General features: G+C 38.8%; 1 protein-coding gene across 1 annotated transcript; it reads left to right on the top strand.

The window, feature by feature from the left end:
* The first annotated feature begins 1,896 nt into the window (after window positions 1-1,896).
* On the top strand, window positions 1,897-23,925 carry LOC133794730 (annexin D3-like). The gene is made up of 6 exons (XM_062232116.1): window positions 1,897-2,133; window positions 2,314-2,459; window positions 16,331-16,558; window positions 16,936-17,148; window positions 17,225-17,314; window positions 23,478-23,925. The coding sequence occupies exons 1-6, from the start codon at window positions 1,959-1,961 to the stop codon at window positions 23,679-23,681; spliced, it is 1,056 nt and encodes a 351-aa protein (XP_062088100.1). The 5' UTR covers window positions 1,897-1,958; the 3' UTR covers window positions 23,682-23,925.
* Window positions 23,926-25,314: the final 1,389 nt, after the last annotated feature.

Genomic DNA, 25,314 nt, shown 5'->3' with positions numbered 1-25,314 from the left:
CATATTTTTAATAATTCAAATTTGATTTGAATTTGAAATGATATTTATTTTTTAATTAATCTGATAAATAAGTTATCTCATTGAGATATTTTTTTAATAAATAATAATTAAAAGAAAATTGTTGGAACATATCCCTCAAATCAGGGATGTGTTGGCATGTAATAAGGTCCAAGAATGGGACTCGGATATTTCTTTTATTTATTTAATTATTTAATAATTTATTTATAAATTGAATTTTGAATTATAAATTTAATTAATTTTTTTTATAATTCTAGGAGATGGAAATAATTTCACTTAACTTTTGATAATAACAATAATAAGATTATTTTATGCTTTTCATAGAGAGAAAAAATATATCATATTATTTCTCTCTATCACTGAAAACTGTCTCAGACCTAATATTCTAAGATTTCATGTGTTGAGAATATCTTGTGAATCAGAATTTTTTCCCTACCATTACTCTATGTGCCCACACACATCTTGAGGTGTAGGGATACATCTTGGAAGATTTTGGTTTGAGTATTTGAAGAACTGCTTTGGATTGGATGTTCATTGAAGATGCAAAATGATAGCGAGAATTCTTGATAGTTTTTCAACTGGTAAATCCTCATCTTTTTATTTATCTATGATTAATGTATTGCATGTTAATGGATCCGAATATTTAAAGTTTTTTTTATATAAAAAAAATTAAAATCTCTGAGCCCAACACACCGTGTTTTCCACTGCGCACATGGTAAACCAGTTACCAACAAGGGCATATAGAGTATAGCTTTATCTTTTTAGGGTTCGCCTCAATGCTCCTCAAATGTTCTATAAATCTCATAAATTTTCCTAAGGATACCCAAACGTGTACTTTTGTGGATTTAATTTCATGTCCTTGTGCTTAAGGACGAAAAACCATTATGTATGAAACCATATACATGGTTCTTGGTTGTCTTTGTAATGGATATTATTTTACTAGACACTCGTAAGTCGCGCCTTATAACTTAACTAGAAAATATAACCGCGCTTCGCGCAGTTTTTTGTAATTATTAAAATATATATATTTTAAAATATTTTTTGGGAGATTGTGGGGTGGTGATTCATTTTCACCATACTCATACAACATGTTCTTTATATGAACATGTGAAGACATCTTGACTATAATTTTCACCTTGTATTTTAGTTGTTTACCTATTTTGACTATTAATTTTTTTTAAAATTAATTTGTGGACCTTGTGTTTTGTCAAAAATTCAAAAATAGGAATATAAAGATAGATTATTTGAATCATGTATAATTTGGTTGATTACCGGTTTGAATATTTTATTGTCAAAAGTTAACATTTGGATCCTGTATTTTGTCAAAAAGTTAAAGTATACATAGATAGATTTTATTATTATTATTATTATTATTATTATATGTAGATATTTTTATCTATTATAATTTTTATTAAATTAAAAATGAGAAAAATAGATACATAGAGAACCGAAAACTATTATGTAATTTTTAATTAAATTTTTTTAGTATTTTTCAATGATTAAGTAGTTAAGATATTTAAGCAAATTAAATTTTTAATTAAATTAATATGTATATATTAATATTTTTAATTGTTAAGATATTTTAAAAAATAGAAAATGAATAAAAAAATTAGATTAAATGAAAAAATAGAAAGAGTGATTTGAAAATTTATATATATATATAGATTAGTACCTCGATCTATAACTTATTTGATTGTATAATTTTACCTTTACACTATTCCTTATATATCACTAACTTGTCATAATAACCACTAACCAGTTCAAAAAAAATACTTTACTTTTGTACACCATTTTAAAAATACGTAATTTACATGATCTTTGACTTCTGCTGGAAACTAAAACGTTCTGTGCGTTTGTCTTTTCCTTGTTAGAGAAGTATGTGTATATAACATTCCTCTTACTGCCACTTTAGAAAGAAATTAATATTTTGACATGAGTGAATGTTGGAGAGAGGGCGAGAGAGAGTAATTAAGACCTCAACTAATAAAATGCTAAAAGGTCGATTGAAAAAAAAGTCGTTTTCAGAGCACAGGGGAATGCCGGCGCCATCGATGACTCTACCTGATATTGCTCCTCAACTTCAAGATGCTCAACTCCTCAAGAAAGCTCTTTCAGGTCTTTCATTCTCATCATCCCTCTAAGTATTAGTTTTTGCATGTCCTCGTTATTATTTGTTTCAATTTATTAATGCCCCATCCATATACTATTTTTTCCATAAATTTTATCAAACTAAAAGTGTGATAACATTAATTTATGATATATATTAAAATAATATATTAATAAACTGATTTGTAGGATGGAGGACAGACAAGAAGGCACTGATAAAGATATTAGGACACAAAAATGCAACCCAAAGGAGGAAAACTAGAGATGCTTATCACCAGCTTTGTAATGAATCCCTCCTTGACCGTCTTCATTCTGAACTCTCTGGACATTTTGGAGTATGCCTTCGCTTTCCTATGCATCTTTTTAATTTCTTATTATATTTTGGTAAATATATGATAGACTTAATTTTATTTTGTATTTTTTTTCCACTGCATTTTTATGTTCTTGATTGCGTTCTAGTAATTGAAGATTTTTAAGGGAAGGAATCTATGCAAATTCTTTTAGTCAAGAGATAACTTTGAAGGGAAGGAACAAACCTTATACTCATCACAAAATTTAATTGGAGAGAGGTTTCTTTAATACATATTCTTATTCTTCTGGCTTGTCTTACCCAGCGTGAGAATAAATATGGTAATAAATAATTTTTAAGAGGTTTCATTTGTTCTTCTAACATTAAATAAAAACTCACCCCTTCCTCTCTATATCTATACTGCACTCTTTTCAAAATTTGTTTCTGAAAATAAAACATGAAAACAGTATAAAAGATAACTTTTATCTACAGGAAAATAAATACTTTAATTCAAATGGCTAAAAGTATACTAATTTAAAGAGGAATAACCTAAAACCTTACATGAATATAATTACTTTTGTTGATTGCTTTTTTCGCTATCAACCTTAAGAAGAGAGATTAAAGAAATATACAATAAGAACACACGAATTTTTACGTGGTTCAGGTTATAAAAGAATCCTAGTTCACGAGTATCTGGTATTACGAGGATTGAAAAATTGAGATGGCAAGCTCAAATGGTATATTCTCAAGCAACGTTTAGATTGCTCTAAGTACAAGGTGTTTTCTCTCTAAAAAATCGAACTCTTTACACTAACACTCCCAACCCTATTTATTGAGGCTGGGGTCATTAATACTAATTATTGTAATTAATACACATTCTTCCCGTTATTATGGGATTAATATCAATTCAACTCATTGGGCTGCATTGAATAGATACTATCGCCCAAGCAAGACTTGTGGGGCCCACTACAGAAAAGCACCTACTTTATGGGGAACATGCCCTAGGTATTGTCAGGGCATGCTGTAAGTACCTCCATGTCAAACGACGTAGTGGGAGTGCAAATGTTTTAGTTGTACACTCGAAAACGTTGTTGACGGATCACCCATAAAGGTTGTTAGACGATCCTCTGGTTCTAAAAACTCGCATTTCCTGACACGTTGCACTTTATCTTAGGTCCGAGAACCAGAATCTCGAACCTGTGAGGCGATTGGGGGATGAGATCCCTTGCCTTAATTGTCCGAGCTGGAGAGTAATCTACCAAGGCACCCATGGCCCACTCACATAGGAGGAGCCTCGCTCCGACTAGAGGCCTCGGGCAGTAACATCCCCCGATGATGTCAATGAACATCCGAGCCAGCCACTGAGGTTACCACGTGTTAGAGGTGAAAATATAGACAACATTTGCCCCCCAAGTCTCTACTCATTTTTGGGACGTGGAGACAAAATTTCAAGGTGATTAGAAAAAATGGAGGGAAAAAAATGTTTGGGCTTTCCTTTGACATTACTCTGAAAAGCAAACCCACATGTCAACGCCCCATTGCTGGGCCCATCAGTCTGTGCATTTAATTAGGGTTCAACTAAGAGATCCCAAACGTCCACTCTGCACCCGAGGTGTCTTTTCCCAAAGAAAATGATGATTGCGATTTGCGCCTTTTGAACCCTAACTATTGGATCGCTCTCATGATCTAACCAGGGAAAGCCATCTGACATTCATGGGGAAGTTGCTTCCCTCATAATTTTTACTGGGTATAAAATCCCAGGAAAACCATCTTCAGACTCACACTTTAACCATATGAAAATAAGAAAATCCTCTCCCATAACCTTCTATTCTCTCTCGCCTGCCCCCTCATCTTCAATCCTTTTTTCCAGGTGTTCTGGACAACTGGCGTGAATCGTCGTAATTCTTGGGAGACGACAAACAATACTTCAAGGTTAGGACTCACATCAGCACCTACCTTTGTTTCATCTCAGGTAAGTACCTTCGATCCACCTTTCTATCTTTGTGTGTGCCTGAGGTTTTTTTTTGATATATCTTTAGGAATACCAATGATATGGGATTTTAGAGTCTGTTTCTAGTTTTCACTAGTCATTTTAGGCACATTTTGATGTTAGGGACATTCAAAATGACCCTCAAATGTCTTTACCTTATCTTTTCATTTTTGAGCCTGTGACCGAAATTTGGGGAATTCTTAGATTCCCATAGGTTCATCCCCTCTGGCTTCTCCTTAGGCACTGAGGATACCCTACATTTCCAAAACCTTTCTCTTCTTCTTGAGCATTATCCTTAGAGTCATTCGTGTTTTGGCCATCTATCCATCAATCAGAATACTAACAGGTTTTATCTCTTTGACAATGAGATCAATAATATGGCCCAAACACAAGATGCCTTTAAAGGCAATACAAGGACGGGAGCTCAAGAGCCAACTGAGGAGCTAATCGTTCCTCCCAACACCCAAGTGGCGGAGAGGCCCGAAATGCTCGTAACTAGGGGTTTAACTGTGGAAGAGCTTAACAGGGCCCCGCTTCGACACCCTACCCAAAAATACGAGGGCGATGCATTTGAGGTAGAGGATTTCCATACTCTGCTTCGAAACCTTGAAGCCATCGAGGCCATCATGAGATACTATTTAGTCGGGGACAAGTGCCTCATCTGCCTTTGTTGGGAGTCTAAGAGGGCGCACTGCAACTTCAACGTTCCCAACTCGCAGCAATCTGACCCTGATTCTCAACTTCGCTTGAGTTGGTGAGTATCTTTCCAAATGCCTTATCCTTCACTTTATTAGGATTTTTTTGTATTCGATACTTAGTCAATTCCTTTTGAATAGGTCATTTCCCTCGAGAATAACTTGCCCGGGTCAGTGCTGCCCTCGAAGCCAAGAGAAAATCCTCTCGAGAGCTTGACGAAGCTATCCAGAAGGTCGTCGAGGACATGTAGTGAGCCAAAAAGGAGACTATGGCAGCCGTTAAGAGCATGCAGCGAGCCCCGAAGGAGGCTAAGAAGGCCACAGTTGAGGTCGCCCGAGTGGTCATGGAGAACACCCAACTTCAGGAGTAGGTTAAGGAGGCCATCGACCGAGCTAAGCTAGCAGAGAGAAAGGCCCTCCAAGCCAAGGAGTTAAACAGGTCCACTCGATGTCAGGTGGAGAATCTTGAAAAAGAAACTGAGACTATCATCGTTGACGCCTTCTACGTGGCCTGGTATCACAACCAAGACATGAGCATGGATTTCAATGGAGAGCCCAAGAAGAATAGAATCCTCTTCAACAAGCCCCTCTGAGAGACCCAGGCTGCAGAAGTGGCTCCAGCTTTTAAGGCAACCCAAGTGGCTCCAATGGTCGAGGCGACCCCATCTGCCGAGGCCACTCAACCAAGTTAGGTGACCCCAGCTGTTGAAACGGCCAAGGCAGAGGGTGCCATGAGTGGAGATCCAATCACTGAACTGGTGGCGGAGGTCCCCGAGGACTGATTATAATTTTTACACTTAGGCCTGCATGTCATAAAATTTTTAGGGTACAGATAAGCAATCGCTCGAGCCCCCGAGCATAGTTGTAATTATTTTCCCGTTTAAGAATTATGTAGCTTGCCTCTCTTTTCATTTGGCCTGGTTCTATAAATTCACCGTAACTTAAATTTCCATGAGAATAAGCACTCAAACCTCTTTAACCACTTGGTCTATAAATCAAATGTGGCCCGATTGCAACGAGAACAAGAAATCACATTTGTCTTTAAACAGTTGGCTCTATAAATCCGACGTGGCCCAATTGCCACCAGGACAAGAACTCATGTCTGCTTTTAAACAGTTGGTTCTATAAATTCAACGTAACACGAATGCCACGAGAACAAGAACTCAAACTATTGATTCTATAAATTCAACGTAACACGAAAGCCACAAGAACAAAAACTCAAACTGTTTTAAACACTTGGTTCTATAAATTCAACGTAACACAAATGTCATGAGAGAAAAAGAACTCAATCTGCTTTATAGGTGGTTCCAGCGTTTTAGTCCCTTGTAGGCTCATAGTCCTAAAAGTAACTCTTATGCAAAATTTACCATTGGTCCGAACTTGGCATCCTACGCCCCTACAATCCAAAGATTCTGGCTTTCAGGGGTCCTAGCATGTGAAACCGCCTACCCCAGAATGTGCACTACTCAGGAGGTCGGCCAAGGTTTTCAACATTACTTTCCAAGTGCATATCTCGTCACTTCCAGACCATCTCGCACCTCCTGGGCATCTGCCCATAGTTCTCAGATTAGGATTTGGTCATTACTCTCTGGGAGCGCACTTTCCTCGGGAGGTAAACTGAATTCTTAAGTATGTGTTATACTGGGTTTTCTAGCTATGGGATATAGTGACATTAGGGGTGCTTCGCTCGTCAACTAGCCAAGCTCCCCATGTCATATATTTCCCGAGGCTAAGTATGGGGTACTTGGCCTCCCATTCGCATCTTGAGATCAAGAGACTTAGTTGGAGCTCCTCAGGCTCAACGTCCACGGGAGGTGAAAAAACTCTATTCTCGTGCTACTTGGGTTATCTAGCTCATAGTTGCTAAGCTCAGTTCTGCCTGTAACAAGCTGCCTTCTAGGATAGACTTGACTAGTTTCCTAGGATTTTCTATTCTCGGGATGGTGACCCTAGGCTTACTCCTCTTGGCAAGTTTACTTTCCTAGGTCGTTCCCTGTGAGGCGTGATGTTGCTCTAACTCCATGCCCCCAATTGATCAGAGACTAGTCTGCGATCACTTGTCAAGACTAATGGGTGCTCTTACATAGCATTAATGGAATATAAAGGAAACCAAAGAATATAAGTAGACAATAATTTTCTTGCCGTGTTTTACATACACGGTTTCCATTACATGTGCCTGAAGGCTACAGGGGGTACTACAAAAATAGAAAATGTTTGCTACTCATACTACTGGTACTACCGGTGAAGATGCTCAGCATTCCAAGTGTGAGGAATCAACTCCCCACTTAGTCGAGCTAACTTGTATGTTCCAAGACACACAATGATCTCAACTTGGTATGGGCCCTCCTAGTTAGGTCCCAACACTCCTGCACCGAGATCTCAGGTGGTTAAGAAGACTCTTCGCAACACCAGATCTCTGACCCCAAACTTTCTATCTTTCACTTTGGAGTTAAAATATATGGCTACCTTCTGTTGGTAAGACACTACTCACTGCATAGAAGATTTGTGTATCTCCTCCACGTGGTCCAGGGACTCTCAAAGTAAAGCATGGTTTGTGGCCATACGTATCCTGTCTATGTGTGGAGATTGATGCCTCAAATGGGAGCATAGCCTCATATTTGTAGTCCATCGAGAAGGGAGAATGACTGGTGGAGGTCCTGGCAGTGGTGCGGTAACTCCACAGTGCCCTAGGCAGCCCCTAGGGCCAAGCTTATTTTCCCTACTCCAGCCTTTTCTTCAAAGTGGACTTGAGTGTCTTGTTAACTGCTTCCACTTGGCCATTGGCTTGCGAATGGGCCACAAAAGAGAAGCTCTGGATGACACCATGTCGTTGACAGAAGTCCGTGAACACTTCACTGTCGAACTACAATCTGTTGTCAGAGATTATCTTCCTCGAAAGCCCATACCGGCAGACGATGTTTTTTAATGAAAAAATTCAAAGCCTTTTTAGAGGTGATTGTAGTGAGTGGCTCGGCCTCGGCCCACTTCTTGAAGTAGTCAATGACCACTACGGCATATTTCACTCATCCCAGACAGCAAAAGGTCATGGGTTGATCATCTACGCAAGCTCATCTAGAGGTGCTCGAGGGATATTGGCAAAGTGCTAGCACTTGTCACATTTCTTGGCATAATCCATCGCGTCTCCATTCATGGTGAGCCAAAAATATCCTTGCCTTAAGATCTTCTTGGAAAGGCTCTGTCCCCAAGCGTGATCTCCGTAGAAACCTTCGTGTACCTCTCGAAGAATTAAACTTGCTTCTTGCTTAGATACACATCGAAGCAAGGGCAAAGAGTAACCTCACTTGTAAAGCCTATTATCCATGATGATGCACCTAATTACTTGGTACAAAACTTCCGAGCTGCCTTCTTATCTTGGGGCAACCCCCTGGAGACGAGGTATTTATCTATTGGCACCATCCCCCATCTTGGGGTTATATAGATTCCACCTCATCTGGAGCCGAGATACTTGGAGATTCCATGTAATCAATGGGGACCACATTGATTAACTTAGCATATTTGGTTGTGGCCAACTTAGTGAGGGCGTCTGCATTGGAATTTTTCTCTCACAGTACCTCTCGAATAGTGAATCTTCGGAAGTTATGCAGCATTTCTTGAACCTTTGCCAAGTACGCTGCTTTTTTTTTCCCCGGGCGTGGTACTTTCTGAGAACTTGGTTCACCACAAGTTGGGAATCGCTAAAGATCTCGAGTCCCTCAGCCTTGAGCTCCAGTGCCAAGCATAGCTCAGTGATTAAGGCTTTATATTTTGCTTCATTGTTAGAATAGCTAAATCCAAAGCGGAGGACACTATGCACCCTATGCCCCTCAAGGGAAACAAAAATAAGTCCATCCCAGGCACCATTTTCATTTGAAGACCCATCCACAAATAGCTTTCAAGCTAATCCGACCACTAAGGTACCATCAGTCTTCTCCTGATTCCTTGTGCACTCGGTGATGAAATCGGCGAGTGCTTGACCTTTTATGGCAGTCCTTGGGCGGTAGGTGATGTCAAACTAACTCAGTTCCACCGACCACTTTAAGAGCCTTCCCGATGACTCAGGCTTTTGAAGGACTTGTCTAAGGGGTGGTTTGTGAGGACCTTAATTGGATGCTCCTGAAAGTAGGGTCTTAGCTTTCGAGAGAGCACTATTAAGCAAAAGGTTAACTTATCCATCAGTGGGTTCCTAGAATTTTTCCTGAGGAGTCATTTGCTAACATAATAGATGGGGTGCTGAACACGACTTTCTTCCCTTACCAATGTGGCACTAATGGTATCTTGCGAGACAACCATTTAGAGCAGGAGAGGCTATCCATCTATTGGCTTCAACAGAATCGGAGGGTTTTCCATGTGCCCCTTGAGCTGTTGGAACACATATTCGCACTCTTCCATCCATTCAAACCTCTGACTCCCTCGGATAACATTGAAGAAAGGGATGCACTTGTCTGTTGCCTTAGAGACAAAACGGCACAAAGCTGTGATCCTCCCTATGAGGCTTTGAACATCTTTATGTTTCCGAGGAGATGTCATCTTGATTAGGGCCTTGATCTTCTCGGGATTCGCCTCAATTCCCCGAGCACTGACAATGAAGCCTAGGAGCTTGCGCGAGGCAACCCAAAATATGCACTTTTGGGGGTTTAGCTTCAACCCGAATCGGCGGAGCACCGTGAAAATCTCAGTCAAGTTGCCCACATGGTCAGAGGTGCTCTTGGACTTGACCAAAATATCGCCCACATAGACCTCCATGTTCCGCCCCAATTGGTTCTTGAACATCTTGTTAACCAATCTCTGGTAGGTGGCGCCAGCATTTTTCAGCCCGAAAGGCATCATAATGTAACAATAGACACCCTTATCAGTTAGAAAGCTAGTGTGCTCCTGATCGAAAATGTGCATGGATATATGGTTATAACCCGAGTATCCATCCATGAACGACAACAACTCGTATTCAGAGGTGGCGTCGACCATCTGGTCTATCTTGGGGAGGAAAAAGCAATCCTTCGAACAAGCCTTGTTAAGGTCTGAGAAATCGATGCATGTCCTCCAAGTGCCATTTGGATTTAGCACGAGAATAGGATTGGATAGCCACCTGGGCTATTGGACTTCTTAGATTAACCCGTTGGAAAGGTGCTTGTCCACTTCAGCCTTGAGAGCCTCTTTCCGAATTTGATCAAACGTCTGTTGCTTTTGCTAGACGGGAGGAAAGATGGGATTGATATTCAAGGCATGGCATATGATATTTCTATCAATACCATTCATGTCGGAATGTGACTATGCAAACACGTCCGGATATTCTCGGAGAAAGCCTACCAATGCCTCTCAGACTTCCGTTTTCAAGCTTCCCCTAACTTTTATTTTTCTATCGGTGGTGGAGGTATCAAGAACTACCCCCTACACCTCCTTTATTGGTTTAATGGACCTCTCCTCTTGAACCCCAGAGTCCTACTTGTCGTGCCCGGTCTCTTGGACAACTTGTACCTCCTAGGCCTCAGACTTCTCAAGGCCTACCTCCTTCACCATCATCACGGGAGCCTTGAGGGAGACATTGTAATAATGTCTTGCCTCTTTTTGGTCACCATGGACAGTGCCAGTTCCTGCATCTATGGGAAGTTCAAGCACAGATGACAGATGAAGGTGACGGCTCCGAACTCCACCAGCGCACGTCGTCCCAGGATAGCGTTGTACGTCGAGGAATAATCTACCACCACAAAGGTACAACATTTGAAGGCTTGGCGAGATACCTCTCCAATCTTCACAGGGAGCTTTATCTATCTCATAGGGATGAGGGCCTCTCCCGAGAATCATTAAAGCATCAAGGCGAACGAGGACAAGTGTGCCATGGTCAGCCATATCTTCTCGAAGGCTAATCGAAACAGGATGTTCACCGAACTCCCGTTGCCTACCAGAATCCACACCACCATTTTGTTGGAGATTTGGCTCTCAATCACGAACGGGTCGTGATGTGGGAAGTGCACTCTTCGAGCATCATCTTTCGAGAATGTTATGACTTGGTCAGTCATTCATGGCATTTAGGCAGGCAGCTAGGCCAAATCAATGACCTCATCAACATGATTCAAAGCTCACGCATATTTGTTCTACAAGCTTCGTGAGGCGCTGCCAAGGTGGGGCCCTCCTAAGATGGTCATATCTGCTTGTTCATAGGAGGAGGTCCATGGGACACTGGATGTTGGGGAGCTACAGGAGCTACTGCTGGGACTTGTGGTGCAACAGGTGTGATCACCGGTCCTGCCACGAGAGGTTGTGCTTGACACGCTCCACCCTTAGCATATTGATGGAGGTGTTCCAGCTTGATGAGATTCTCAATCTTGTCGTTAGGTTGGCGGAACTCATTGGTGTGGTGCTCTATGTCATTGTGGAAACGAAAAAATTTGCTAGGGTCTTGCCAATCCCTATCTCTTCGGATGGGTTGCGGCTTCCTATAGTGAACGTGTTGTGTCGTCGCCACGAAGATATTCTCTTGGGAGTCTACCAAGTCAATGTACTCAGAATACTACGAGATGTACTTCTCACCGGATGTGTCTCCCTGCTCGGCCTATGCGACTTCGTTTCCCCTAAGCTTCCAGCCCTTACCTTTCCCTCTGCGCCTACTACCATTGCGAGCTTGACTGGATTCGGCAAGCTGGGAGGGGGCAACAACTCCAGAACTAAATGCAGGCTAACAAGAGCTATATCCAGTGGGTGCTATCTCGAACCATGCTGGAACCATACTAAATCCAGGAGCGAACACGACACTATAACCAGAAGGTGGGACACTTTGGTTGGGTTGGACTATCCCTGAGCTCGGTTGGATGGGTACAAAGGTTGAATATTGGATTCCCGAAGCAACAGGGTCAAGCGCGGTTGAAGTGGGGAATACAGCGGATGCTCTGAATGCTCTGATCTTGGGATCCTCCTAGCTGATATATTCTTGTTCTCGATGAATGAAGTTATCGAGACGTCGACGTCCTCTCCATTGGAGATCATCCCAAAGATGAAACCTTGTGTGGATACCATCTTGTAATGCCATCAATTGCTGGCCATCATCGACGCTTTTATTTCTCGCTGCTTCCTCCTTGAAGAGTTTGATGTAGGCCTTGAGGGTCTCGAAAGGCCCTTGCTTTATGTTGGCCAAGGTGTTGACCTCAAACCTTACCTTCCGAACTCCTATGAATTGTATTTGGAAGACAGACGATAACTTATGCCATGATTGAATGGACCCTGGTCGGAGTTTTTTAAACCATTCATCTGTTGTCCCCGTCAGGGTGATCGGGAACACATGACACTTAGCATCGTCGGAGACACGATGCACTGACATTAACCTATTGAACATAGACATTTGATCCGTGCTCCCATCCACCGTCATAGGGCGGTATAGATGGAATTTTGAAGCCTGGTGGTAGAGGGGCCTCAACAAGGTGAGGGGTGCATGGCTCTGCCTCTTCGTCCTCCAAGTCAGATTAATGGACTTGTCGCCTGGTCATCTTGAGCATTATCCCCTTTAGACTTTCTAATTTTGCACAGAGTGGGTCACAATCCCGGTTGATGCTCTGAGCTGGGTTATCTCTTCTTCGAGCGTCGACATTATCTGTGACGTCTAATGTACCTCTCCCACCAGGCTCGCATCCTCCTGCCTTATTGCATCTTCATGCATTGAGGTTGTCTCACAGGTCAGCCTGTCCTCGAAACGCACAGTTACCCTCGGGATGAGCCACTTCGGTCTCTCCATCGAAATCGACGTTTTCATTTACCGAGGATCCCTGGGGCATTCCTCTGGAGGATCCCTGGAACGTTATTCCTATGCGGTTGGTTAGGTGCTAAGGGGACACCAACTCTAGGCCTCGCATGATCCGTATGGGCGCGTCGGGGCGGAACTCCCCGAGCTCCACAAGCGCTGGCTGCCTGGCGATGCCCTCAGGCCCATGGGTCATTACCTTTGCCAACCTGTTGAGGAACCTGGTGGCCTATGAGTTTTTGACGAGTCCTCTTATCCTTTGGAGTAGAATTATCGTTAGCCTTTTCGTTACCACAGTCTTGCGGTGGCATCAAAGTTCCAACTCCTGCTAGGTGCCCGGCAGGCACCTCAACTGGCGAATCTTGCGCCTCTGTAGCCGGGTACTCAGGAGATACTCCAGCTGCACTGACAGGTGGCACTCCAACAGGGTGTGTAGGTGGCACGCCAGTTGGATGCTTAACAAGTACGTTTCCATTGGGGTCCACTCGCAGTCCTTGGGCTGCAAGAGTGGCCATCATGACAAATACCATCTCTTGTAGGGCAGCATGTTACCCTCCTAAGCATCGATCTTTTGTTTCTAGGTGCCCACCTGCTCAAGGAGCACCAGCACCTCTGGTGTCTCTTTTGTGTCCATGGGCTGAGGATATTCTTCCTCATAATACCCCTGGTCGGCACCATTATCTTCGATATCCTACTCGGCGCATTCCTTGTAGTCGTCCATCATCTCAGGCACGTCCTGAAGTGGCTGCCGACTGGGTTCTCCTCCTTCAACTCCGGTAGGAGGAAGCACATCATTTGTAATGTTTCTTCATGTAGTTACCATGGTTGTGAGTGTTTCAAATGCTTTCTTCAAACTCTCAATGAAAGCTCAAAATGTTGACTGCCTTTTTCTCTATCAACCGTAAGAAGAGAGATTAAAGAAATAAGCAATAGGAACACAAGGATTTTTAAGTGGTTTAGGTTATAAAAGAAACCTAGTCCATGAGTCTCTGGTAATAAGAGGATTGGAAGCTTATGATGGCAAGCTCCAATGGTATATTCTCAGGCAATGTTTAGATTGCTCTGAGTACGAGGTGTTTTCTCTCTAAAAAACTGAACGCTTTACATTGAGCCTCCCAACCCTATTTATAAAGGCTGGAGTCGTTAATACTAATCATCAGTAATTAATACACATTCTTCCCGTTATTGGGGGATTAATAGCAATTCAATGCATTGAGCTGCAATGAATACAGACCACGGCCCAAGCGAGACCTGTGGGGCCTACTGCAGAAAAACACCTACTTTATGGGGAACATGTCTCAGGTACTGTTAGGGCGTGCTGTAAGTAGCTCCATGTTAGACAACGTAGTGGGAGTGCAAATTGTCAAGTCGTACACTTAACAACACTGTTAACTAATCACCCATAAAGGTTGTCAGACGATCCTCTGGCTCTGAAAATCCGCATTTGCTGACACGTTGCGCTTTATCTTAGGTCCGAGAACCAGAAAATCGAGCCTGTGAGACGACTGGGGGACGAGAGCCCCTGCCTTAATTGTCCGAGCTGGAGAACCTCCAACTCCGAGGACAAACCTTGGAGAATAATCTACCAAAGCACCCACAACTCAATGCCAAAGGCAAGGTTTCACCTAGGAGGACCCTCTCTCCGACTAGAGGCCTTGGGCAGTAACTTCCCCAATGATGTATATGAACGTCCGAGCCAGCCACTGGAGGTTGCCACATGTCGTAGGTGAAAATACAGACAATAAATTTGAGAAAGAAAGAATGCAATTTTAGTGGCCTAATACATGAATTAATGAAGACTTTTTTTTACATAATCTTTTGTTTTTGGCTATCAAAATCATTTTATGTGTTTTTAGTTAAAATATTGCTACGGAGCGCCATGTGGTGCCTAATACCACATGATGTGACTATTTACAATAATTGATATGATTTAATATCCCACATTTTTATTTTTAAATTAAATATGTTGGACTTGATGTTAAATTGCATGAATCATTATTAGCATTATCATGTATTGTTGGGCACTATAAGGTGTTATATAGCAACACCACTTAAAACCATTATCCATACCTATACTAAAAATATCTTAATTTTAGTCAGCAAAATTTTTAAGTAAAAGTTAAAGTTTGCTATTAAAAAAAACATCATATATGGTACTTGAATAGTTGGTAAAAAAAACTTTATGTAACTAAAAATATTAATCACAAAAATTATAATGTAAACAGTATTTTTAGTTACGACTAATTTTATTACTCCATATAATAAGAATTAATTAGTAATATAAATTTAATATGAATTACACTTTTATTCATATTACTTCTTAGTCACAAAAAGCATTTATATTGTGACTAAATAATACCTTTTTTGTCGTGAGAGTTTATTATAAATTTGTTCATTTTTGACTTCTCTCTGTGTTTCTTCTGTAATATCTCAGTCCCGTGAATTTGGTTCTAATATAAGATTAACTTGTGAGATGATAATGGTCATACACATTGTTCTAATAAGGGTTTCAAAAGATAATTGAAACCAAGGATATTCTGCTTTTGCCCGAAGAGATAGTAATTAGCCTCTCAACTAATTTAATATATAACAAAAAAAAACAAAAAACTCATTATAATTCCTTATATTGAAAAGGGGACAATAAGAATAAGATTTTGAAATAAAACTATAATTATTTAATAAGTTCTTTAAACGACACATTGCATAACAAAATCGTAAAAAAGACTAGCACTATGAGTTCAAATCATAATCATTTGCGCTGGAGTAGATTGCGTAAAAGGCTAAAGCATGAAGGAAAAATCTCAAGGGCCGAGAAGTATTCATCATCACTTTCAGCAAAAAAAAAATAATAATAATAATAAATCACTATTGTGATCATAGAAAGACTAAACAAGTGTCCTCTTGAAAATTTTGGTCGTACTTTTCCTTTTCTCCCAAGACAATCATGATTAATACTAGTATATATGGAAGTGTTGTTTGCCACCACTTATCCTTAATTGAATGTACTTAATTATATAATAGTAATCATATTTTTGTGCATATCCTTAATTGATGTGCAAATGCTTTTTAAACAGTGATTGCCATCTTAGATAAATGTAATATGTTGAAAAAACTGTCATTTTGAGTATAATATTTTTGTGCATATTACATATCATTACTTAAAAAATAAATTAAAAAATCAGGCTATTTTTGCACCTTTATCTGGCCAAGTCCATATCCAACTGCTGTCTATCTCGGTGGACCTACGAAACCCACAGCGATAGGGGTGAGAATGATGATTCAAAAATGTTTTGATATTTGCAAAAACAATGCTAATTGTTTTTCATGTTACCCATCCATATTTTCCAGAGTTTATAGTTGGCCAGTGAGTTGATTATATTTCAGAAGACAAGTAATTAATTAGTCCATTCTGTTTCTTTCTTGACAAGAAAGTTCTTCCACTTTGAGGATATAACATAATTTGAATGTAATATGGTTAATAAAATTTATAATGATCCATGTTACAGAAAGCTATGATTTTGTGGACATTTGATCCTCCTGAAAGGGATGCAAATCTTGCACGAAGTGCCTTGAGAAAAAGTAAGAAAGATGCTAAGCAGCTCAAAAGCATTGTTGAGATCGCATGTGCATCATCTCCTAACCATTTGGTGGCAGTCAGACAAGTTTACTCTTCTATGTTTGAATGTTCCTTGGAAGAGGATATTGCATCAAATGTTTCACTTCCGCTCAGAAAGGTGAAAAAAGTTTACGAATTTACAACTTTCTAAAATTGTTTTATGAATATATATATATATATATATATATTTATATAATAGCTGAATGTTGTCTCCACGTTGTCGTTGTATATATACTATAAGTAATTTAAGAAACACGGAAGTAATTCAAAAACAAAATGGTATAAATGATGCGATACAATACGACAATATATATATATATATATGAATGAACTGAATATTTTTACCGACTTTATGGTGCATCTTTGCCGGTGAACATTTAGTTTCCGGCACTTTTTCGCATGGACAAAAGTCCAAAGACCTTTGAATGGAAGTCATCTTTGTTTTAGTGACTATTTTTCTGCAATTAATTGTTAATGTGTATTCTAATTTTGTAGCTACTAGTGGGACTAGTGACCTCTTATAGGAACGACAAAGGGGTGGTCGATTCGGTTGTGGCCAATTCAGAAGCATCTACACTACATGAAGCCATCAAAGCAAAACAACTAGATGATGACCACGTCGTATGGATTCTCAGCACTAGGAACTTCTACCAACTAAGAGAAACTTTTAAATATTACAAGAAAACCTATGGAAATTCAATTGACCAGGTATTTGCTTAAGCAAATTACATATATTTTTATGCAAAAATAGATTTGTTAAATTTGCGGAAAATATTTTCAACAGGACATTAAGAGTTGTGGGAATGGCAATTTGGAATCTCTCTTGAAAGCGGTTGTTTGTTGTATAGAATCACCTGAGAAACATTTCGCAGAGGTAAAATCATCTCTCTAATCATAAAAAATAAATTAGATACTTCTTTCCTATTTTAAATGATAACCGTAAGTAGATGAAATAAATAAATAAACTGTACAATTTTATTCAGTTGGGATGAGCAGAGCTGAAATTTAGAGGAGTACCAACCCTATATATTAGAAATTTTAAAAGGGTTATTTTTATGGGTACTCAGTGATTATTTTTCGTCAAATGGGAAAGGGTAGAAATATAAGACACCAGAGTATATGCTATGGTAATTGATTCCAAAAACTAATTCCTTTTGCTACCTCCAAATATACATTAGCAAGTATCTCACCGAGAGATGAAGAGGAGTTTCCTAGAGGAGTCCTCGACTATAATGGTCTCTGGGGGAGAGAAAGAGAGAAAGAGTAGAAAGAATGCTAGATTTGATCTCAAACACAAAATTTTGTAAGAGTTGTGTTACTATAAGTTGTTGGGGCATTGTAGACGGAGAAGCATCTTATTTATACGGAAGGATGCTAACTTAGGAACTATTAGATTGTAGAGGAACTTCTCATATGGCATTAGGATTAGATTAAGAAATGGTGCCAACTCACATGGTAAGAGTAAAAAATAAACTTTGCCTAGAAAATAAAAAAGGGAAGACTTACCCTTTATCGATGTGACTCCATCACGGCGCCTTTGGTGGAAAGATCAAGCTAGGATAGTGAGTGGCATGTTGTGTCCCAAACCTGCATGTGTGCAACATCCACTCACCAATACTGAATAAGTTGAGTATCTCTCGACACATGGCACAAGTTATGTTGCTTGGAAAGCTCGACCCCCGAGAGGCTCCTTGCACATACATGATCTCCATTAGAATATAGAAGTTCAACATACATCAATCGATGATATTTGGAGACTCGATATTAATCCTGAAGTGAGTAATGAACTCTTATTGGTGCTTTCATGACTTTTGAATTATCGGGTAAGGTTCAATATTCTTACGACTAATTTCTTGATAACTTGAAGTCATAGAATTACAAGTGGCTAGGAACATACTTCACATATATGGAATCAGCTCCTTACTTAAATGAAAGTAGATTAGTTGCTCATTTTAGTGTTGTGTCACATAGAGGCAAGTGTCTGGTACTGGTCCTTACGAACAACAGAAGCCTCAGATCTCTTTTAGATAGCTACATAAAAGTGACGCGATCAGAATAAGTTAATATTGTAAAGCAGACAATTATCTATAAAATGTTCAAAGTAAAGACTTAAGGCTAAGACACTTACAAGAAGAAACATATAGCAAAAAAAGCAGACAATTATCTATAAAATTTTCAAAGTAAAGACTCAAGGCGAAGACACTTACAAGAAGAAACATAAAGCAAAAACTATGAAGAAATTTGCAGCAAAGAAAGAAAATTTACGTATACTTTGGATCGAAGGTAAGAAGCTTGAAGGATTGAGGGAATGAAATGATGAATAAAAAAGAAATCGTCAAAGGGTTTTTGGGTGTTTCAGAGAAATGAAGCTTTTTTAACAATGGATGCAAAGGTGGTGAATTTCGACTGAGTGGTCTTATATATAGGTTAAGCCCGGGAAGGATTCGAAAGCGTTTGATTGAAGCAATTTTAGATTGAAGGGATAAAAATAAATAAACAAAACGACAGCAAAACTTTGACAAGACAACTGTCACTGTACATGAAACTAGAACAGACGCCTATAAAAATCAAACATGTGTCCCATACTCAAGAGGGTAGGTGGGCACGTTCCTCATGACCGGAGCATAAAAGCCTCTATTGTGTGTGTCAGATATAGGAGTGACATCATACACAAGCAGAGGCTTCGGGGAAAATGTTGTACCTAAAGAATCACGAGCTCGAGTGTCTTGTTCGTTGTACAACTGGCAAGCAATTAATAAATGTTAGTCAACCCTTAGAACGCTTTATAGGTGGTAAGGTTCGTAGCTCGAGTAAAGGCCATCTATAATTAGGCATCATGGAGATCGCCTGTACGTATTAGTCAGACGTCATGGAGGTCGCCCAACACCTTCCTCAAATCGCTTAAGTCACATCTCGATGCTCAGGTCGCTCAAGCCTATAAAAAAAACCTCATGCTCGAAGAGGGTACTCAAATCACTATTTACCATTGGAATGTGCATGATTTAATTCCTAAGGACTCGGGGACGTTATATGGACCAATGACATAATGTAACTTTTGTAACCACTGCATGGTAAACGTATAATATCAGGCAGTTAACCCCTTTATTACATTTGTTTGAACCTTTGGAAATTTACTCAAACATGTACGTTACTCATGTAAACGGATACTGAATTTTGTCCATTGAACCCCTATAAATAGAGAGGGAATGGATTGAAAAAGAGACTGAGATCTTGTATGAAAAAACTCTGCTAAAAATTTCTTAAAACAATTTCTCAAAGATCACCAAAGCAATACTACACACTCGTGGACAAGGTGAATTTTAATCACTAAACCACGTAAATTCTTGTGCTATTATTTACGGTTTAAGATTAAGCCTAATTCCTCATTTTCAAACATCTTAGTCCATTGTTGGCAAGAAACCACGACAACATAAGGCTTCTGCTTCCCCTTAGGAACCTGAGATAGGGGGGAAAATAAGATATGTAGCTTCAACGACTCCATTAGATCATCTGTGACAATGTGTCTTCCCCTTTCCTTGATGAAGTGATGTACTCGAGCGACTACTAGCTTACAAACATGATGAATCAAGGAATCATCGAGGTATGCACCCTCCAACTTGTTTACTTAAACCTTGTGGTAATGTACAAGGCTGAGATGACTCTCCATGAAGAAAATTTCATTGAATATTGTGTTGGTCTGAAGGCTCAGACAGTAGAGGAAGTAGTCATCATGCTTAGAAAAAATCCAATATGTTAGAGTGTCATAGGGTCTTAGCGACATTGAAGAAGAAGAATGACTCAATTGAGCACCATGTCATGGCTACAAAGGAGTCAGGTTGCTTATGATGAGGAGCGAGCAGCTCGTGCCGAGGAGATGGTCGTTTGCACCGTCGAGGTCCTTAAAAATTTTGAAGAGTTTGAGGATGACAACTTCTAAGCATTTGTAGACTGCTACCTAGAATTATCTCGCCAACCTAATTTGGTGGTGGACATGTCCTTCTTGGAGTGGCTGATTAACCACATTGACATCTAAGAGATGGTTGCTTGTGGGACTGCCCCTGTCAATGGAGGGAGTTACATTGAGGTGATGACGGGGATGGCCCTATCTCATGAGCTACTATTTTTGTTGCTTTGAGCTATGTGAATAGTTTATGTTTTCCTCTATTTCTAAAGGTATTGGGCCTTTTTTTAAGACTACTGCACTCGGGCTTAAGACAATTAGCCTTAGAGTCTAGTTAATAATAGCTTTTTAAGCCTTCGTGAACCTTCTCTTTCGTCCCTTTAGTTTACACATTTACTTTTTCACCGGATACCTACATTTCTTTTTCTTTTCTTTTTTTTTGGGGGGGGGGGGGGGGGGGGGAGAGAGATTGTGGCTTGTCGAGTCATGCACGTTTTTTAGTAGCTTAGTAGGTCATTTGGATGGAAAATAATTGACCGGGATCCAAAGTCCTGTGGTTAATTGGGACTAGAGAGTTACCTTGAGGGGAGTTACCCATTCTTGGATACTCGATATAATAAGTTCCAGGATGTAGAATTTTAACGACCCTATACAACCCATCCCAATTCAAGTTGAGAACTGTAGCTCCTTCCTTTAGAGTATTTTGAAAAACTTTGTGGAGCAAAAGGTCTTCTTCTAATAATTTTCTCAATTTCACCTTGGAGTTATATTGGTGAGTTTTCACATCATGATATATTTTTATCCAACCGCGAGGTTCATATCTATTTTCCTTCAGTAAGTCAAGGTTCATGACCAATGTTTGTCATTTTATTCTATCTCTTTTTGTAAGGACTTTGATAACTACCTATATGATAGCTTTGACCTCAAACGACAGTGAGAAAGTGGATTATCTTGTAGTCATTCACAAGTTGTTCAATAAGCCTAGAGTAACAAGGGGATCTCATGAGCCCAAGCTTTCTTGAGACTCTCTAGTTTCTTTTTCAAGTTTTCCTTAGGGATCTTATTTGTTTCCTTAACTGATCATTTGCTTAGGTGTCTCGAAGAGCAACGAAAGACTTTTGTACCTTGAGGTCTCCACTGAGGTTTTGAAGCTAAGCTCCCTCAAACTATTTCACATTATTTGTTGTGATAATAGAGAGTGGTAAACCAAACCTACATATAATGTTCTTCCATATAAATCTGACACACTTGGCCTATATGATGAAGGCCAAGGGTTCGACCTCGACCCATTTTATAAAATAGTTGACTGCAACTATAGTGAACAAAGCTTGCACTCGAGTCATGGGAATGGACCAGATGATATCTATTCCCCATATAGTGAAGGGCCACAAACTGCCGACCGTGGTCAATTTCTCAGATGCCTGTCATGGTATGCAGGCAAAGCTCTAGCATAGATCGCACTTCTATACGACTCTGTGGCATTGATTTCCATGGTGGGCGAATACTAGCATGGTCAGAGAGCTTTCTTAGCAAGGCTCCTCCCCCCATAGTGATTTCTACAAATTCCTTAATGGATAGCCCTCAGAATTGCCTCGAATAAAAGTGATACACACAATTGTAATTCAACAATCAATACTTAACTCTATCTAAACTCGATACTTACTTTAAATTAGTTACCACCCAAAAACTAAGTTTTTTATTTTTTTTCATTTTTCTCATTTGCTCAATTTTTTTGGGCTCTCTCTCTTTTCTCTTTCTCTATTCACACAAGATACTATCATACACTTAGCATTTACCACCACACACACTAACCACTCAGGAACAGCACTAGACAACAATCTTTGTGGTGAAGTTTTGCCAATAGAGGACAACGAAAGAAGCCACATGTGCCAGTAAAAAAAAATTTCGTTGTGAGTCTGGATGCATTTTTTGGAGGCCGGAGGGTAGTATCATTGAAACAGGCACCTAAAGAGAAATAAAATCTAAGGATCATTCCCCTTACCTTGTCATCATTCTACGTGAGTTTATGTGTATATCCTCCACTTTAGAAGTGTTTCATGGCGCTACCACTGGTAGTTTAGACTCAAGTGTGGTAACAAAACAACTTATTCTTTAAGGGGATCATTTTGGTATATGGCAAGCTTAGGTTTCTTGTTGTCACTTGAGAAGATGAGTTGAAGGAGGCAAATAGTTGTATTATTATGCTTCAAAAGTAACTTTTTAGAAAATTTTCCATTTGGTTAACCAAAAATTAATTAAAATTTAAATATTAATACAATTTAAATGCTACCATCCTAATGAGTTATTAAAAAGTATGTTTTTATTTTTAATTGCAAGTTACCAATAGTATCCTGAAGAATCCACTTCTTAGTTACTTTTCTATTTGATTAACCAAATACAATTTTATAGCAACCAACCTAATGAGTTACCTTAAAGTGTCTTGTTATTTTTCTTTTAAAAGTTACTAGATAGTATCTTCAACAAACCACTTTTGAAAAAGTAACTTCGATAGGTAACTAAAATAGCTTTGAAGGTAACAAAAAAATATCTTAAAGATAGAAAAAAATCCAATAATTTAATAAAAATTAATGCAAAAATATATAAACAAATTTTGATTATAATTATAAGCCACCAAATAGTAGCATAATAATAAGTTTTTATAATATGTCATGTTTTTAAATGTAACTACTCGGTCTCTTGAATAGTTTAAAAGGTAATCCAAAGATAATTTAACAGATCCCACATAACTAAAAAAATTTAAACCTATTCACTTCTTCCATCATTTTACATGTTGACCTAGCAGTTGACTATCTTTAGGAGAATTTAACCCCCACAATTTGTGGAACATGTTATGAGAATGTTATATTATTTAAGAAGTTAAGTTTTTTTCTTTATAATTTCGATATAGGAATTTTAAGTGTTCTCTTAATTATTTTTTGTTCAGTTATTTTTGTAATTATTTTTTATATTAGGTACATTAATGAAAAAATTCCACGTTTCATTGCCCTTTTCTTATTTGTAAGAAAACTAATGTTATTTTTCTAGATGCTTTCTGTGTGAGCTATTTTAATTTCTTAACATGGAGAAATGGAGTACGTGTAGATTTTACATGACTTTTTATATGTGATGCATACAGGTTATTTGGGACTCTGTTTTTGGTCTTGGAACGGATAAGAATTCTTTAACAAGGGTCATTGTGAGGCGAGCAGAAATTGACCTTATAAAAATAAGAGAGGAGTATAAAAAGCTCTATGAAAAAAATATTGATTTTGCAGTGATTGATGATACATCAGGAGGCTATCAAGAGTTGTTAATGACATTGTTGGGAGCAAGAATCTGATCCATCTAAAAACATATATTGTAAAAAAATATTGCATAAACCCTAATTTTCCAATGTTTAGTTATTTGTAAAGACCAAACATAGGCTTGTTATATCATAATATTCCTAGGATACGTATACACTAAATTGCCATTAGACTTATTTTGGAACTAGGTGACTATATGAATTAATACTTTTACAACATATTAGCTTGATTTTGCTAACCTCGTGCATGTTTCTCAGGTGTGGAAAATCATTAAATGAACTGAACAAGTTAAAAACACTGGAAAGAAACTTTACGTGGTTTGGCATAGATTTTTCTTGACTTATATTCATGGACCTTGTTTGGATAGTATTAGAGAGAATATGTGAAAACGTATTTTCATTAATCGGGAAAAATGAATTGTTTAAATCTGGAAAAGAGGGTAGCTCTTAAATATACATGAGTCCCTTTGACATACCAACCTTAGCTTAAATTAAGCTAACTAACTGAATGTGATAAAACACCCTAACTGCAACGTCCCGAATTTGCTAATTAGACTCAGTGCCACGATTAGCATGACAGGAGAGCATAAATAGATATTATATGTATTTTTCTAATTATAAATTTATGATTATCTGAATTATATGATTTATATTATAATATGACTATTTATGCATGTTTAAGTGTATTAAATATGCTTGTAGGCCTATTTCTGATTATTATGGCATTTTTCGTAATTTTGACTCATTGATGGTATATCTGTAATTATATGTGCTTTATGATTGATACCACATTATTATGTGGATATATTTGAATTGCACGGCACGAGGCGATCCTCGCGAGCAATGTAGCAGAAAAGTCTCAACAGGAATAAATACCCGGCTCAAGGTGAGGTTAGGGGCATTTTGGTAATTTGTGATATTACCGAGATTCATTGAGTGATGGGAATTAATTTGGTGAGTATTTGGTTTATTGGATTTAATTGGGAATATGTGGTGTAATTTGAGGTTCATGGGAGATTAGACTAAAAATGACTATTTTGCCTTTGTGAGGCTTTGAGGAAGGGTTCAAAAGGAAATGATGAATTGGTCTTTTGACCATGGTATTAGAAAAAGTTGAGGCTAAGTGTTGAAGCACTTTCTTGTACGTTCTAGCATATCCCATTTTGTCTTGAAGTCCTCTTGAAACACCAAGTAGCTTCCAAAGCTTTTTGAAGCTAGATAAAAAGGAATTCTTGAATGAAGGTTGTTGTCAAGTGGGTTTAGGAGCAGTTGAGGTCACCATCAAGCTAATTGAATTCATAATTTGGAGGTATAGTATAACGCCCTGAATAGTCAAGACCGTTACACCGTGTGTTAAAAATAGTGCTTAACTCGTTAAGCGAGTCATTTGGACTTTAAAGTGTAATTAAGGTTAAACGGCAGTTTAGGTATTAAAAGGTTTTGGTCGGTAAGTTGGACTTTTCATTAAATAGGGTTGAATAGTTACAAGGGATTCCAAAAGTTTCTAAATAAAATACAAGTTTATAAAAATTACAGACTTAGCCGACCTAAGTGAAAAATTTCAACTAATGACTCTTGCTCCTCAAAATATCTCGACCGTGGCAGACGAGCAAGCTGAGTATGTACACGCAACCCCTACAGCTCTCCAACTCATTGCTGGTCAAACTTT

This window comes from Humulus lupulus, chromosome 8, assembly GCF_963169125.1.
Source record: "Humulus lupulus chromosome 8, drHumLupu1.1, whole genome shotgun sequence".
Taxonomy (NCBI): domain Eukaryota; kingdom Viridiplantae; phylum Streptophyta; class Magnoliopsida; order Rosales; family Cannabaceae; genus Humulus; species Humulus lupulus.
Note: the sequence above shows the minus strand (reverse complement) of the source record. Positions and strands in the feature narration are given on the sequence as shown.

Bases quoted from the DNA above. Each gene is read 5' to 3' on its own strand.
- LOC133794730 (XM_062232116.1), top strand. From the start codon at position 1,959: ATGTTGGAGAGAGGGCGAGAGAGAGTAATTAAGACCTCAACTAATAAA. The intron at 2,134-2,313 runs GTCTTTCATTCT...ACTGATTTGTAG, and splicing joins CCTCAAGAAAGCTCTTTCAG to GATGGAGGACAGACAAGAAG. The intron at 16,559-16,935 runs GTGAAAAAAGTT...CTAATTTTGTAG, and splicing joins TTTCACTTCCGCTCAGAAAG to CTACTAGTGGGACTAGTGAC.